A 17637-nucleotide genomic window follows, 5' to 3' on the forward strand; every position below is an offset into this window, starting at 1 on the left:
ATCATTGCTGGAGACAATAAGGTCATTCACATAAATAAGCACATTCAATTGAACAGTCCCAGCTCGAAAAGTGAACAAAGAGTAATCTGAATATGATTGCTGAAATCCATAAGCTTTCAAAGATGCAGCCAATTTCCCAAACCAACATGTAGGTGCTTGCCGCAAACCGTATAGAGATTTCCGGAGTTTACAAACCTTCCCTGGTGATTGAGAAGCAAATCCAGGCGGCATCTTCATATAAACCTCTTCCTCCAAATCACCGTGTAAGAAAGCATTTTGGACATCCATTTGATAGAGTTCCCAATTCTTTGCAGCCGCAACAGCAAAAAATGTGCGCACAGTAACCATTTTTGTTGTAGGAGCAAAAGTCTCCTGATAATCTATGCCTTCAACTTGATTATTTCCCAATATCACTAACCGCGCCTTACATCGTTCAACACTTCCATCAGAATTGTATTTAATTTTGTATACCCACTTGCTTCCTATTGCTTTCTTCCCAAATGGCAGATTTTCAACTGTCCATGTACCATTATCCTCCAAAGCCTGTATTTCTTTTCTTATAGCCGCTCTCCACCGTTCATCCTTAACTGCTTCTGCATAAGAGCTTGGTTCATGTCCTGTAGTAATGGCTGCCAAAAAACATCGGTGTTGTGCAGAGAATTTATCATAACTCACATAATGTGCTATAGAGTAAGGCGTACCTGAGGAATCAGATTGGGAAGGTGAGCATACCGAGGAGCTTGTTTTGATGGCGTTTGTCACATAATCCTTCAAACGAACACTAGGTTGCTTGGCCCTTTGTCCCCTACCTAATTGCTCTTCAACAAACTTCGCCTCTATCCACTCCCTCACCGTTTTCATGGATCAATTCTTCCGTTTCAGGATTCACCTCACTTTCTCTACCCACACTTTCATCGTGCTCCTTTCCCAAGTTGTTCTCTAAACCATCAACTTCATCACCCAACTCCTCAACTCCATTTTTAATGAGTTCATCACCCATTATTTTCTCATTTGCATATGGAAATTCTGTTTCAGCGAATACCACGTCTCTTGATACAAAGTATTCTTTAGTTTCCAAATCATACAATCTCCATCCCTTCTTTTCAAATGGATACCCAACAAAAACACACTTACGACTTCTACTACCAAATTTATCTTTATCCCGATTCAGATTATGCATATAGCACAAACAACCAAAAACCCGAATGTGTTTGTAAGAAGGTACTTTTCCAAAGAGCATCTCGTATGGGGTTTTACCATTTAATAACATAGATGGAGTCCTATTAATCAAATACCAGGCTGCAAGTACACATTCTCCCCAAAATTCTATGGGTAAATTTGCTTGGAAACGCAAGGCTTTTGCCACATTAAGAATATGGCGATGTTTTCTTTCCACTCGGCCATTTTGTTGAGGTGTTCCTACACAGGAAGTCTGATGCAACATCCCTTGTTCATCAAAATATTCTTTCAAGCACATAAATTCACTTCCGTTATCACTTCTGACAATTTTCACATTTTTTTCAAATTAGCGTTTAACCATCATAATAAATTTCTTAAGAACACAAGCTACTTCTTGTTCTCCATTCAGCAAATATATCCAAATAGCACGAGAGTAATCATCAACAATTGTTAAGAAGTAAATTGCTCCACAAGAAGTTGGGACTCTATAAGCTCCCCACAAATCACAATGTATCAATTCAAAACAACCATCAGCTTTATTGTCACTAGAAAAGAAAATCTCTCTTGTTTGCTTTGCTCTAAAACAAACTTCACAAGTTTTATTAGTTTTCCTAACTATGCTACTAGCTTCTGGAATTAACTCTACCACCTTATAAGAAAGATGACCCATTCTCTTATGCCAAAGCTCAAAAGACCCCACATCAGCTACCTTGCAAGCATGTACCGATGTCACTCCCTTGAGAAAGTACAGCCCCTAGCATTGCTCACCCGCTCCAATCAGGTTCCTCGAATTTAGGTCCTGTATAGCACAAATTTTGTTAGTGAGTTGAATAACCAAATTTGAATCATTAAGTAGTTGTGATACAGAGATCAGATTGCAATTCAAATTTGGCACATAAAGGACTCGTTGCAATTTCAAGTCTCCTCCAAGCAACACAGTTCCTTCCTTCACCGCCAAGGTCTTTTCTCCATTAGGTAACCCGACTGAGCATGGCACAATGTCACACAATTCACTCAAAAATGCCAACGTTCCTGTCATATGATTGGAAGCTCCTGTGTCAATAATCCAAGGAAATATCCTCTGCGTACCTGTCAGCCTCTCATTGCCACCATTCTGACAAGAATTCAACATGCCCAGTAAAGCAGCCCACTGCTCTTCATTTAATCCACTAATACCCTTTCGATCTGAATCTGTCACAATTCCACGCCCACCATCAACTCCAGTTGCTTGTGTGGTGTTGGCACGAGCAACTCCTCTCTTACTACGTCCTGCTCCATTGCCACGCTTTTGACCACCTCCTCGTCCAGCAAAAGTTCCACGTGGTCTATTACCCCACCATTTTGGATAACCTATCAGCTGGAAACAACTTTCAGCATCATGTCCCTCTCGGTTGCAATTAGAACAAATTGAGGATTTGTCTTTATCCCCCCCTGAATTTCGACCACCTGCCCGAATTGCAAAACTCATAAGATTGCCTCTTTCTTCCTTGGTTCGTGTCATAGTTCGCACCCGCTCTTGCTGAACAAGCATAGCATAGGCACGATTCAAATTGGACAAGGGTTCAGTGCTCAAAATATTAGAGCGCACTGTTCCGTATCCTTCTTCATCCAAGCCCATCAAAAACTGATGAACTCTCTCTTCTTCACGCTTTCTTTCCAATTCAATGGTAAGATTGCATCTGCAGCCTGCACAGACACACACTGGTATCTGATCATAGTTGTTTATTTCATCCCATAACGTTTTGAGTCTTTCGAAATAGGACATGATCGGTTGACCTTCCTGCCTACAATTCGCCAAATCCGATCTCAGTTGCTGCATTCGTGGACCATTCCCAATCAAGAACCTTTGTTTAATATCCTCTCACAGATCCTTTATGTTCTCCATGTGAGAGATGGTCGAGCGAAGCGTCGGTTCAATGGTGTTAAACACCCAAGAAACCAGCATAGAGTTAACCGTCCACCAATCTTCGAGTTCCAGTGAGTCATCTACTGGTTGCTTGACAGATCCATCAATAAAACCATATTTCTTTTTGGCCCGTAATGCAGTCAGCATAGCTCGCGCCCATTCTTCGTAATTCTCGCCCTTCAACTGAACTTGGGTAATCAAGTTACCTGGGTTGTCATTCGAATTCAGTGTTTAAGAACTAGAAGTTTTCTTCCCTGATCCAGAACTCTCATTTTTCTTTTCATCAACCATGGCTCTGATACCATGTAAAAAAACTAAGAAATTTTGGAATAAGAATTCTTATCTTTATTGCCCCAGAAATAAAATATATATATAAAAAAATTACAGCTAACAAATAGGTCCCTAATCAAGCTAAACTACCAAAATTGTATCAGAGTCATACAACAAAAGGTAAAAACAGATATGCACACAAAAATTCCTAAACAAATGCCCTAAATAAATACAAAATAAGTGACAGCTAACAGCTGCATTTCCAATAATTAATTTAACTAATAAAATTTATAATCTTAAAAATAATTTTAATATTACTGAATTAAAATTTATAAATAAAATTAACACTGTTAAAATTAAAAGAAAATTATTAAGATTTGAATTTTTAAGCGGTTATTTAATTTTGAAAAACAAGGCTAACTTTTTTTTTATATAATTTACTAAAAAATTCATGAATGAAAAAAAAAAATCCATAAGTAAACTTACCCCATACGGGTTATGCACGCTAAACCAATAAAACAGAAACACGTTTATACACTCGTTTTCATTTTCCATCTATAAATAGAGAGATTTGTTTTTAGTTTTAAACCATAATCAGTTGATAGCTTCCACAGTGTTTTCCGAAAGGCAAATCTTTTTTCAAACTTCAACGACTGCGTTTTGAATTTGTGATTTTTAAAGGAAATTTTCAATTATGGCTGAAGAGGTGGTACGTGCTCTCTCAAAATTTCGGTTTTTTTTTTTGTTTTCTGTCAATTTTTATACTGTTTTCCTTATGATTTGAGAAATTGGGGTTCAATCGCTCAATTTTCTTTTTATATGGGTTTGTAGAGGTGTTTGGTTGCTTAGAAAATTGTAAACCATAAGAAAATGAAAAATTATTGCTAAGATCAGGTCTAATAGATAGGAGCAATTGATATTGCAGCTTTTTGAATTTAAATCAACGAAATAATCAAACACTCATACAGAAATTGGAAATACAATGGAAGATATAAAAATCTGTGATGCTATACATGATAATAAAGACTTGTTTCATGCAATTATTCTTAGAGTCAAGCTAAATTAAATGTATTGACTATGATTCCTCGTTATCTTTGATTTTATGGAGTGATTATGTGAAATAATTAAATATTCCATTTATTTTTTTGAATATCTAATTAATAACATGGTGAAATTTAATTATTTACGTTAATAAGGAGGAAGAGAGGCTAAAGTATTTGGATTTTGTGCGAGCGGCTGGAGTTTATGCTGTAGATTCTTTCTCAACTCTCTACCTTTATGCCAAGGACATATCTGGTCCATTAAAACCTGGTGTCGATACTATTGAGAATGTGGTGAAGACCGTGGTTACTCCTGTTTATTATATTCCCCTTGAGGCTGTCAAGTTTGTAGACAAAACGGTGAGTTTTTTTTTTTTTTTTTTTTTTTTCTATATTCAACTTTTGTGTTTTTAGTATACACGAGGGGGAGGTTGAGATTGAAGAGCTCAAAAATGTTCATGCTATTCATTTTCCCATTTGAGTTTGGTTGGGTTTATACACAAGCATTTAGGGAGATTATTGATACTCAAGAAGCATTAAAGAAAGTGAATTCCAAACAATTTTAATGTTGCCATGATCAATAATATATGGTTGATGAGAGGGGTCTTAATCGCAAACTATTGTGATTGAATTTATTTGTACACGTCTTTTTTTATTAAGCAGCCGAGATGTTGAACAAAAATTAAAAATTTTTTCACGTGGTTGTAGGTGGATGTATCGGTCACTAGTCTAGATGGCATTGTTCCCCCAGTTATCAAGCAGGTGTCTGCCCAAACTTACTCGGTAGCTCAAGATGCTCCAAGAATTGTTCTTGATGTGGCTTCTTCAGTTTTCAACACTGGTGTGCAGGAAGGCGCAAAAACTCTGTACGCTAATCTTGAACCAAAAGCTGAGCAATATGCGGTCATTACCGGGGGTGCCCTCAATAAGCTGCCACTAGTTCCTCAAGTGGCAAATGTAGTTGTGCCAACCGCTGTTTATTTCTCTGAAAAGTACAACGATGTTGTTCGTGGCACTGTTGAGCAGGGATATAGAGTGTCCTCTTATTTGCCTTTGTTGCCCACTGAGAAAATTACTAAGGTGTTTGGAGATGAGGCATCATAATCTGCACTGGATTTGGTTATTTATCTATTGTGAGCTTTTTTATATGTACTTATTCAGTGTTTAGAATAAGTCTTTGGTGGTGTGTTTTGGATGTGGAATAAAGGGCCAATTGCATTGTTGGTCAATATATAATTATGTATAACATTTCGTGATTTGAGTTGGAATCTAAAGGTTTTATTAAGAATGAATGGACTAAAATAATGTAATGAAGAGTAGAACACTAGTATTTTTTTTTTTTTTTGGTTATTTTGTTGTATGTTATATTTGAATCTATTCAAAATTTGGATGGATAAAATGAATAATTGTGAGGAGTGTGATAGGATAAAATGGATGAGCATGAAAAGTGTGATGAGCAATCTTAAAATACCTGATATAATGAAAAATAATTTATACAAAACTGTGATCAAATTAGCTATTTCTATTTATCTATTTATAATCCCTCTCCTACTGTAGCAACCATTAATGCCTTTATAATCCCTCCCCTAGTTCCATGCTCTTATTGTTTTCCATCTATTTATTACAGATCTTCCTGGGTTCTAGAATCAGACCTTAAGGATGAGTTCTGGCTGCATGGATCTTTGGGTCATGACTTGGACAAGTTTGCTCCAAATTTTAACCTTTAGGGGGTCCAGCGCCCACTGGGGCTAAGAAGGCTAATCTTAACGTTTTCCTAAGAGATGTCATTATCCAATTTTCCAAGGCCATTGCTTAATTTGAGAGGAGAACCACTTGCAAAAGTATAAATATTGTCACCACCTTTCAATACAGATAACCCAACTGAATTTTAAATTAACTAAATTTTTAATTGATTTTGATTTTATTAATTGAATTGAAATTGAAAGAAATTAAATCTAATCAAAATTGAAATATTTAATCAAATATTATTATTAATAAAAAAAATTACAAAGTAAATATTATTCATAAAATTATAAAAATAATAATTATAAATAATATATTATTAAAAATATAATTAATATAAATTCAATTATTTCGATTAATTCAATAAATAAATCAAAGATAATTGCACTGATAATAAAAAAATTAAATCAAACAAAACTCACTTTTATTAAAATAATTAAATTTTATTAATTCGATTCAGTTGTCACTGATATTGCATACCACTCACTTATATCTTTGTAGTCAAGTTCCTCATTGCTTCTATTTCATGCTCCTCATCCCTTTCGTTGGACTTACAATTTGGAGCAAACACAAAACTCAAGCTTATTTATTAATGGAAAATAGTTTTTTGTTTTTTTTTTTGTTTAAAGAATATTTTTATTTTTTTATAAAAATAAAAAATATTAAAAAATACGTTCACTTGTTAGCAATAAAGAACAATTTTTTAGTTAAAAAAATGTTTAAAAAATCGTTCATATCTTTCACAATTTAAAAAATAAAACATTATAAAAGACATTTAAAAGCTCAGTTATTATTAAAATTTTTTAAATATACGTCGTTCATTTACTTTATAATAATATGATTAAAAATTTTATGAATATAATTAAATATTTTTCTAAATAATTATTAATTGTATTTATGAAAGTTATAGTATAATTTTAATTATATAAAAATTATTATTTTTTATGTAAAAACTAGTTGACAAGAGAACTTTTGTTGTAAAGGAAAAACAATGGATTATCACTTAAAGTAATTTTCTAAATTTTAGTTCAATTTTGAAAAACTTGAAAGCATGGCACATTTAAATATGAAAATCCTCATTGTAATTTTATGGGAAAATTTTTTCAGAAAACTACTCTAATTTTCATAAGTAAACATGCTCTAGAGCCTCCATTTTTAAGAAGGTTTAAAAAAAATTTTCTTTTGTTTTTCAAAAAATAACTTATGTATATAATCTGTATACGTCATATGCAATAAGTTTCTTAAAAAACATTTCAGGAATGAAAGATTTAGAAAGGTTATTTTAACGTTCAAATCTATTAAATGATTAATGACTGTTCCAAAAATTTATATTTATTGTGGAAATCATCCTCAAACAAAAAATCCAATATGATAAGTCCTATATCTGATTTACGTACAAGAGTGAAATTGTGTAACTTTTTGTGATTATTTGTAATGTTTGAAGCTTTAATATTATTAATAAATTAGTTTCTTTAAAAAATTGCCTATATAAGAAATTTTTGAAGGAAAATATTTTTGAGAAATAATTTATTTAAATTGTTTGATTCGAATGCTGAAAGTAATGAAAAATGGTTAAAGTATGATAAGAAAAATATTAATTTTATTTTTAGTTATAATATTATAAAAAATATTTAAATAATGAAACTTTTTTTTATTTTGTATAGTGAAATACATGAGAAAATTTCATAAAATGATAAAATTGTGTTGCGTTAGCTACAAGTGATTAGCAATTGAGGCCATAAGGCCCACAACTAGAAGGTGGTAAAGGGAAAATAGAAAATCTGGGGCATTATCACCTTGTAGTTTGTTTCAGAATTAAAATAAAATTGATTTAATTTAAAATTAAAATTAATTACTGAAATCAATAAAATCGAGTTAGTTAAAATTCATCTTCAATCAAACTAAAATAGATCAGTTTAATCAAGTCTCATTTTTGGTCCAAATTTAATTCAACTATTATTCATTTGTGAATTAATATGCTGAAAGAATTTATAAAATGTAATTTAATGGTAAAAAAATAAAATAATTATAAAAGATACTTTTAATTTAATTTATATTACTGTATATTTTTATTTCAAAAATTTTTAAAAAGTGTCAAATTATTAATTTTTTATTCTATAATTAATTTAACTGTATATATAATTTTATAGTCTTAAAAATAGTTTTAATATTACTGAATTAAAATTTATAAATAAAATTTGAAAATTTTTAAAAAGTAAGAAAAATTATTAAGATTCGAATTTTTAAGTGATATATGGTTTTGAATTTAGTTTATTTAATTTATTAATTTAAGGCCAACTTATTTTTTATAATTTACCAAAAAATTTATGAAAATCCACATTCCAAAGCTCTCTTTTGGAACCGTATCCTTGATCCATAACTCCATCTGTAAACTTACTTAGACCAATAAAATAATTACTTGGACCAGTGAAAGAATTACTTAGAACACAACAGTCAAAAGGGTCAGCGCCAACGTCATACACGATGTTGCACACACCATTTCATCACAGCCGTACATCCCATCAAGTTCTATCTATAAATGGAGAGGTATCGTTTTAGTTTCTAATCATAATCGGTTAATAGCTTTTTCGAAAAGGCTGGTCTCCTTTTTTAAACTTCAACCACTGCGTTTTGAATTTTGATCTTCTAATTTCCACAAAAAGGAATTCTTCAACATGCTCGGTGCTTTCTCAAAATCTTCAATCATATCTAAAGTAGCCAAAGGAGTCGAGCATGTCCAACACGATGTGGCAACTGCTGTCTCAAAATCATCACATATGGTTGATAAAACAGCCACAGGAGTCAAAGATATTCACAAAGATGTGGTGAGTGCTGTCTCAGAAGCTTCAAGTATTGTTGGAGAAGCAGCCAAAGGAGTCGAGAATATTCAACAAGGCGTGGCAAGTGCTGTCTCAGAAGCTTCAAATACTGTTGAAGAAGCAGCCAAAGGAGCCGAGAACATCCAACAAGGGGTGTTAAGTGCTGTCTCGGAAGCTTCGAGTATTGTTGAAGAAGCAGCCAAAGGAGCCGAGAATATCCAACAAGGGGTGTTAAAAGCTTCGAGTATTGTTGAAGAAGCAGCCAAAGGAGCTGAGAATATCCAACAAGGGGTGGTAAGTGCTATCTCGAAAGCTTCGAGTATTGTTGAAGAAGCAGCCAAAGGAGCCGAGAATATCCAACAAGGCGTGGTAAGTGCTGTCTCAGAAGCTTCAAATACTATTGAAGAAGCAGCCAAAGGAGCCGAGAATATCCAACAAGGGGTGTTAAGTGCTGTCTCGGAAGCTTCGAGTATTGTTGAAGAAGCAGCCAAAGGAGCCGAGAATATCCAACAAGGGGTGTTAAGTGCTGTCTCGGAAGCTTCGAGTATTGTTGAAGAAGCAGCCAAAGGAGCTGAGAATATCCAACAAGGGGTGGTAAGTGCTGTCTCGAAAGCTTCGAGTATTGTTGAAGAAGCAGCCAAAGGAGCCGAGAATATCCAACAAGGCGTGGTAAGTGCCGTCTCAGAAGCTTCAAGTATTGTTGAAGAAGCAGCCAAAGGAGTTGAGAATATCCAACAAGGGACGTTAAGTGCTATCTCGGAAGCTTCAAGTATTGTTGGAGAAGCAGCCAAAGGAGTCGAGAATATTCAACAAGGCGTCGTAAGTGCTGTCTCAGAAGCTTCAAATACTATTGAAGAAGCAGCCAAAGGAGCCAAGAATATCCAACAAGCGGTGGTAAGTGCAGTCTCTGAAGCTTCAAGTATTGTTGAAGAAGCAGCCAAAGGAGCCGAGAATATCCAACAAGGGGCGTTAAGTGCTGTCTCAGAAGCTTCGAGTATTGTTGAGAATATCCTACAACAAGCGGTAGTGGTATGTGCTCTCAAATTTCTTTATGAATTTTTTTCCATCATTTTTTATATTGTTTCATGCAATTGTTCTTTGATCCAAACTAAATTAACTATATATTTTTTTATAACTATGCATTTTTCAGAGCGTTGGACAGAAGGTTGCACAACAAACTACCAAATTAATTGTATTAACTATGATTCCTCATTATATTCAATTTTATGGGGGTGATTTTGTGAAATAATTAAATATTTGGTTCATTTATTGAATATCTTAATTAACATAGCTATGGAAAAATTGAATTATTTAGGGTAATGAGGAGGAAGAGAGGTTGAAATATTTGGAATTTGTGCAAGATGCTACAATTTATGCAGTGGATTCTTTCTCAAAGCTCTATCTTTATGCCAAGGACAAGTCTGGTCCATTGAAGCCTGGTGTCAACACTGTTGAGGTTACGGTTAAGAGCGTGGTTAGACCTATCTATTCTAAGTTCCATGATGTTCCCAATAAGGCTCTCAAGTTTGCAGACCACACGGTGAGTCTCTCTCTTATGTTTCTGATATACATGAGGGAGAAGTTGAAATTGAAGGAACTAAATGAGTAGTTGATTGGTTTGTGTTAGTTACTAATTCTTCAGGGTGGCAAATATTCTTATGTGAAAATTTTATTGAGTTTGGATTTAAAGCAAAATAGAAATGATCTCTTCAATGCTTAATAATGTTATTCATTCTATTCATTATCCCATTTGAATTTGGTTGTGATTATACACATAGCATTTAAAGAGATTATTGGATACTCCCAATGCATTAAAAAACCAAATTCCAAACAATTTTGATGTTGCCATGATCAATATTATATATTTGATCATAGGAAGTCTTAATTGCAAATTATTTTGTTTGAATTTATATTTACTGTTGTCTTTCTTTGAATAAGCAGCTAGCATATTGAATGAAAATTGAAAGTTTTTTCACATGGCTGTAGGTTGATGCATCTGTCACTATTCTAGATCCCTATGTTCCCACAGTTGTAAAGCATGTGTCCATCCAAGCTCGTTTAATAGCTCGCATTCTGGCTTTATCAGTTCGACTTTATGGTGTGATGTCAAGTGCCTCTAAATTGGGAAAACCTTTGCTGCCCATCGCAACAATTACTAATGTGTTTGGAGATTAGGAGCCATATTCCACACCAATTGCTTTCGGCTGAGCAAGATGTTGATGTGCTTTTTATGTGTACTTGTCCTGTGTGTTCAGACTATTTTTTTGGTCATGTATTATGAATGTTCATAATGGGAATAAGGAGCCAATTGAATTATTGGCCAATATCTATTAGTATTTAAATCAAACTAAAAGTTAAGTGGTGGCTGTTTTATGAGCTTGGAGTGGTTCTCAAGTGTTTGTTTGCTAGAATCTAGGTGTGTTGGAAAGTGACACTTCTTAATGCATTCAGGTGGTAGGTGGCTTAAGTGTTTAATAGAGGATGATATATGACTTTTGTTGATAGTATGTGGTATGAGAATGGGCTTTGTGTAATTATCTCTTTAAGGGAGGGTTGTGGCTTTTAAAAATTCAATTCTTGGAGGAATAATGGTTCTCTGGTCTGCTTGCAATATGTGGTTGCTTTGTTCTTTGTTTTTCTTACTATAAATTGTGCACCTAATGTTTTCAACAAGTGATGCACATGTGAGAAACTTTGGAACTGATTGCAAATGTCGCCCTCTCCCAACATTTCACGTAACCCCACCTCTCACCCAAAGTCTAGCTCCCTAACCATTTACTTTGAAAATTTCCCAACAGGATGGTCATCAAGGGATCTTTGGAGAGTTTTCTCTAGGTTTTGAGATATTGAAGAAATTTTTATTCCAGGTAAACTTACCTGCAGAGGAAGAAGATTTGGTTTTGTTAGGACTCCACCTCCTGCTTGTTTTCATAGGATCCTAAAGGCTACCAATAACATTTGGATTGGAACATATAAACTTTGGGCTTTTCAATCAAAATATGAAAGGAGGTCCTATTCTGCTACTGAACACAACTCTAGAGATCGTGCTATGTTGAGAAGGTCTATTCATGTCAATAATGCAAAGCATAGTAATGGTCAGTCTGGCTTGGTTCATGGGGGCTTTGATATTTTCCCTGGCATGCAGCGACAGAATGTAGAGCAAATGGGCTTCTTTGTGGCAAGACGATATGCTGTATCAGATAATGTTGCCAATGAAAATCATGAGTGGCTTTTGCGCTCTGTGATTGCAACTATTTTAAACATGCATACTATGTCAAACTTGCAATAATATCTAATAGCAGATGGAATTTTCTCGGTTGAAATTTCTCCTTTCGGAGGCAATCTCGTTTTACTTACATTTGATACAAAGGAGATTATGGATGGTTTCTTTATGGTTTCTTTCTTCTAATTATCTTGATCAGTGGTTCAGTGATGTAAAGCCTTGGAAAGCTACTTATACTCTTCAGAAGCATTTGGTATTTATTCATCTTTAAGGTGTATCTCTTAATGTCTAGTCCCCTGATTTTTTCAAATGGATTGGGAATTTTTTGGGGGAATTCATTTCTATTGACAATGTTACCCAGACAAAATCAAGACTTGATTCTGCTAGACTCTTGGTCTTAACTAGCTCTTTCTATTTTTTAAGGAAAATCATAGCAGTCGACATTGACAATGTTCGTTTCCAGATCTTAGCCATATAAGAGTCTTGTTGTGACTCTCTTCCTTCTCTTTTCCGTAACCTTCATGTGCAAAAGCATGTACCCAACAAATATGTTGGTGAGGTGTGCTCCTCTAGGGGTAGCGACGCCAATGTGTCAGAAGATGAGGTTGGTGCTATTGTGGAAAAAGGCATAGCAGAATTGTGACACCCCTTACCCGTCTACAGTGTAGCCGAGCGAGGCATGTGACACTAGGTGTCAGAGCGCCTTAATTTATCTTATTATAGTTTCTAGTATTCATATTTTATTTTATTACTTTGGGTCAATTTATTTACCAGAGAAACTGACAGAGTTTTTCCTAATTTATTAACGATTTTGACGAATCCCACTTGTTTAGAATCTCAGTAATATGATCTCAATAATGTAAATTCTTTCTCATATTCTATTCAAATACTTCATCTCAGCATTGCCATTCATAATTTCAAACATTCTATACATAAATAAATTTATCATCACATTCATAAAAGAAATACTCAATCTTCATTAATTTGCATAATTTACAATAATTACACATGTTCATAATTTACAATACAAAATGAATACATAACGACAAAATGCAAAACTACTAACAAGCCTAATGGGTCCTACCCAAAATGCACTATAGTGGAGGTGACACTGAACTCAATGCAGATCTGAACTCTCACCTAGTCTGAGGTCTGCTGGGCTCTCTTTCTGTGTCTGCAGTACCTACGGGTGGCAAAAAGTGACCCGCTAAGCAATACAACTTAGTGGTGCCAATATAAAATAAAAATAAACTAAATAAATAAATATGCAGAAATTATGTTTTTATTTCATGCAGACTGAAATTTTCATAATTATTAGTAATATTATTAATTTAGTACTTTTTATATTCATTATTTGGTAATAAATTATTAAGACTTATTTTGATTGCCCAAGTAACCTATACCAGTTGACTTGACTGGATAAATAGGTAAACTGACACTGGGTACCAAGTACCTCGGGTCTGTCACACCATCGGACACAAAGTGTCTACCAGATGTGCAACAGAAAGGCTAATAAGTCATACTAAGCATGTTAGTAGTATGCCTTAGAGCATATCATTTAGTATGTATCTTGTACATGTTTTATTAATAAAAATGCATTTTCAATTTTCCGTTTACATAATATATTTATGTGTAATAAAAAAGGTCCATTGATATTTTGTTAGAAATTCTATTCTTAAGTTGTTAAGAATATGAGTGACAGTATTTCTAGCACAAAGTATCATAAATTGGTTCACAATCGAGGATACTTCATAATAAGGACATGACTTATCCAGAAAGATTGTAATCACATTTGTTCCCAAGTTATTTATATAAAATGTAAATAAGATGGAATGGTGAGTTTCATGCCATATAACAAATATGATTGGCACTTGTGCATGATAAGTAGGCCGAACCAGTGACATTTATGACAAGCACATGGAGTTTACTCTTGTCAATGCATTGTCATAGATCATATCAGTGCATATAATCTTTAGACCTGAGATAGCACAGTTATCTTGTATATAGGTAGTTTGAGTTTGATACTGCTTTCATACTTGTACTGTGTATGGGTATATGGGCATGTATTGGCTCCTACTAGTTATATATGAAGGTAGGTGTTGATCAAGATGAAATCTGTTACCCTAAGTAAATAGGGATAAAATCCTATGTTCATTTAATTGTTCTTGATGTTTCAAGTTCCTGACCAGGACAAATAGATTTAATTATAAAAGAGTTTCTGATGAGAAAATCTTTTTAATCAAGAACTGGAATTAAAAGAGAACATAATATTCATAGCAAATGGGGTTTGACATAAACCATGAGTCCAACTTGAATTGGAATTTTGTAACAGAGAGATTCTAGTGCATGGTAACATATGATTATAGGTTCATTTAAGGTAAACCTTATTACTAATTGGGTGGCTATGACATGTTATGCTAGGTGTTAACCATGGTCTATGAGGTGCATAAAATGATTTAAAAAAATCATTTATGGTAAGAAAGAGTTCCGATGATATTAAGAGTTAATATCATATCTCATTGCCAATTAGTGATGTAGTGAGTCACACATACACAAGTAATCACCAAGTTAAATGTGATTTAATTAATTAGTTAAAGAGTTTAATTGATTAATTAAATAGGTTTGGTTTACAATTAGATTGCAAAGTCCCTAGCATGGCTTAAAACTAAATCTAGGTTATTGGATGTATAGTATAAGTTAAATTTATATTTAAAGTGTTTAAATATGAATTTCATCATGAGAAATTAATTAATAGAGATTAATTAATTAATTTATATTTGATATAAATTGATTAGAAGAGGAAAAATAATTATTTTAGGTTGAGAATTCAAAATTAAGACACAAGAGTAATTTGGTCATTTCATAGGGTGACATGTGGCACCATAAGATGGTGACACATGGCACTACACATAAGCTTGCCATTTGTCTTTTAATCATGTAAGATGATCAAAGTCAAGATTAAATCTAAGTTTGACACTTGACACAATGTGATTGGGTCAATTGAACTAAGAGCCAATCAAAAGATGACATGTGGCCAGGGTTTTAAGTAATGACCTAACTATATAAGGGAAAGGATGAAAGAACAAAAAAATGCAATCTAATTTTCTCAAAGAGGTGCCACCACCCTTGTCTTCTTCTTCATCTCTTCTTCTTCACCTCTCATCAATTCAAAGAGAATTGCCAATATTTTCTTGAATTAAAATTGCTAGAATCTAGCATCCTATATACATCTATAACATCTCTAAAGGTAAAACATTAATTTCTAATTGATTGGAAATGCTTGAGAAGCTGTTCAAAGGGCTGCCATTGGTGATCTTGGTGTGGGCAAGCTAGAGGGACAACATCTGGTGTCCTAGGTGCTTCCCAAAGGTACCAAACACATCAACAGTGCATCAAAAGGTTAGTGCATATGTTCTTGATTTATTCTAGGGGTCTAATGAATTAATCTGTTAATTCTAAAATCTTAAATGGCAAACATAGATCCAAATATATATTAAAAGAGTTTTAATATACAATTTAACATTGAAATCAATAGGTAAAAATTGAATCTTGCATTATGCATGAGACCCTAGAAGAAAATTTTTGAATTCAATTTTCTAAACTACTAATTTTCATACTTCCGATCCTTCAGGTTACAATGGTTCGTGTTACACGGCCCGTGTACTATGTTTCTTCTTTGTTTCTTTGGCTTTCTCCTAGCAGCAACTTACACGGGTCTCTGGAGATTACACGGGTTGTGTTACACGGCCCATGTACTGTGTATCAGCAACAATCTTCTTTCCTTGAGCTTTTCTGAGCTTCCTTCATTGCTCCTATACTTTGGAACTTCTTCAAAACACCTAGAAATATGCAGAAAATATAGAATTCAGTGTAGAGTGATGAAATTTATAAACGTTAATGAATTTAGAGATTATGCATGAAATTTCCTATCTAAATACCATAGAATATTGTACAAATATGCTTAAAAACATCTATATAATACAAGTATATTACTTTTCAGTCGGGTGTGTAGTCTCTTGGCTGAAGTGTAGTTCAAGGCTTAACCTCCTTCCTGTTTCCATTCATTTAATAAAACTTTTGCTTATTAAAAAGAAAAAAAAAAGAACAAAAACCAAATTGATAATTGAAAAGCAAAACTTTGTAAAATTATTAGCCGAAAATAAAATTGAACTCACCCTTATCAAAATAGCTGAATTTAATCAGGTCAATTCAATTATTCAGTTATAACCAAATAATACACGCTCCACTTATATCTTTGGAGTCAACTTCCTCATTCCTTCTTACCTCATGTTCCTTATCCCTTTCATTGGACTCACAGTTTGGAGTAACATAAAAACTCAAGCTTGTTTATAAATGGAAAACGATATTTTTATTTTTAAAGAAATTTTTTAATTCACTAAAATTAGTAAATTTTCTTAGAAAATTCTAAAAATTTACCGCATGTTAGTTAACATATCAAATTAAAATATAATAAAAATAATCACATTTACTCATGTAAGATTCAATACAGAAAAGTAAAACAAACAACTATTACTAAAACTAGAGAGATTTGAGAAACAATTTTATAAAAGTTATTCCTATTAATCTATGAATACTTTGAAAAATCAAAAAATACAAGCCAAATCTAGACATGAAAATAAATTTTGCGAAATCATGTTACACAAACAAACAAAAAGACATGAACCAAATATTAAAAATTCATAGAAAATTAAAGAAAAATGCTTTTAAGATTATTCAAAAGGCAATTCTATATGGAAACAACCCAATAAATCTATTAAAATCATCATATCTAGCAAATAGTATCATTTACATGACAACAATTGTAGAAAATAAATATATGTGAGAAAAGCAGGTAATGAAGCTATTCATGCCTAATTAGAAATGGAATAAGGTTCAATTTAGCCCTTGTACTTATTGGAGAGATTCAATTTAATCTATTTTTAACTTTTGATCCAATTTAACTTATAAGTTTTGATTTATGCTCAAATTAGTCCAATTAATAAAAATATTATTTTTTAATATTAAAATATAATATAAAAATAATTTATTTAATATTTTAATTATACAAATTATACAATATAAAAATAATATTTTAATATCATTTTTAAAATATTTAATTATTTTGTTTAAATAATATTAAAAAATGACTTTTGTTAATATTAAAATATTATTTTTATATTGTATAATTAATTAATTAATTTGTTTATATATCAAATAAATTATTTAAATAAATTATTTAATATTTAATTATTTTTTAATATTAAAATATTATTTTTCTATTGTATAATTAATTAAATAAAAATATTATTTTTATTATTCAATATTATTAATTGGAATAGTAATAATTTTAATTTTAATTAATTATATGAAAATATAAAAATATTTTTTATATTTTCAGTTTAATTAATAATATTGAATAATAAAAATAATATTTTTATTTTTATTAATTAATTATAC

At 32.5% G+C, this 17637-nt stretch overlaps 2 protein-coding genes across 6 annotated transcripts; both read left to right on the top strand.

The window, feature by feature from the left end:
* The first annotated feature begins 3828 nt into the window (after positions 1–3828).
* On the top strand, positions 3829–5719 carry LOC110644925 (small rubber particle protein). 2 transcript variants are annotated; one of them, NM_001405320.1, is given in 3 exon segments: positions 3829–4064; positions 4552–4755; positions 5104–5719. In NM_001405320.1, coding segments are annotated over 3 exon segments (615 nt in total). In that variant the 5' UTR covers positions 3829–4049; the 3' UTR covers positions 5500–5719.
* Positions 5720–8685: 2966 nt separating this feature from the next.
* LOC110644922 (uncharacterized) lies at positions 8686–12349 on the top strand. 4 transcript variants are annotated; one of them, XM_021797897.2, is made up of 4 exons: positions 8686–9986; positions 10108–10149; positions 10273–10497; positions 11756–12349. In XM_021797897.2, the coding sequence occupies exons 1-4, from the start codon at positions 8814–8816 to the stop codon at positions 11897–11899; spliced, it is 1584 nt and encodes a 527-aa protein (XP_021653589.2). In that variant the 5' UTR covers positions 8686–8813; the 3' UTR covers positions 11900–12349. The 4 variants fall into 4 exon arrangements, with proteins under 4 accessions (XP_021653589.2, XP_021653586.2, XP_021653587.2 ...); XM_021797894.2 differs by lacking the exon at positions 11756–12349 and adding an exon at positions 10944–11546 and having other exon boundaries at positions 8687–9986; XM_021797895.2 differs by lacking the exon at positions 11756–12349 and adding an exon at positions 10944–11546 and having other exon boundaries at positions 8687–9986; positions 10108–10122.
* Positions 12350–17637: the final 5288 nt, after the last annotated feature.

This window comes from Hevea brasiliensis, unplaced genomic scaffold (genome assembly GCF_030052815.1).
Source record: "Hevea brasiliensis isolate MT/VB/25A 57/8 unplaced genomic scaffold, ASM3005281v1 Scaf481, whole genome shotgun sequence".
Classification (NCBI taxonomy): Eukaryota; Viridiplantae; Streptophyta; class Magnoliopsida; order Malpighiales; family Euphorbiaceae; genus Hevea; species Hevea brasiliensis.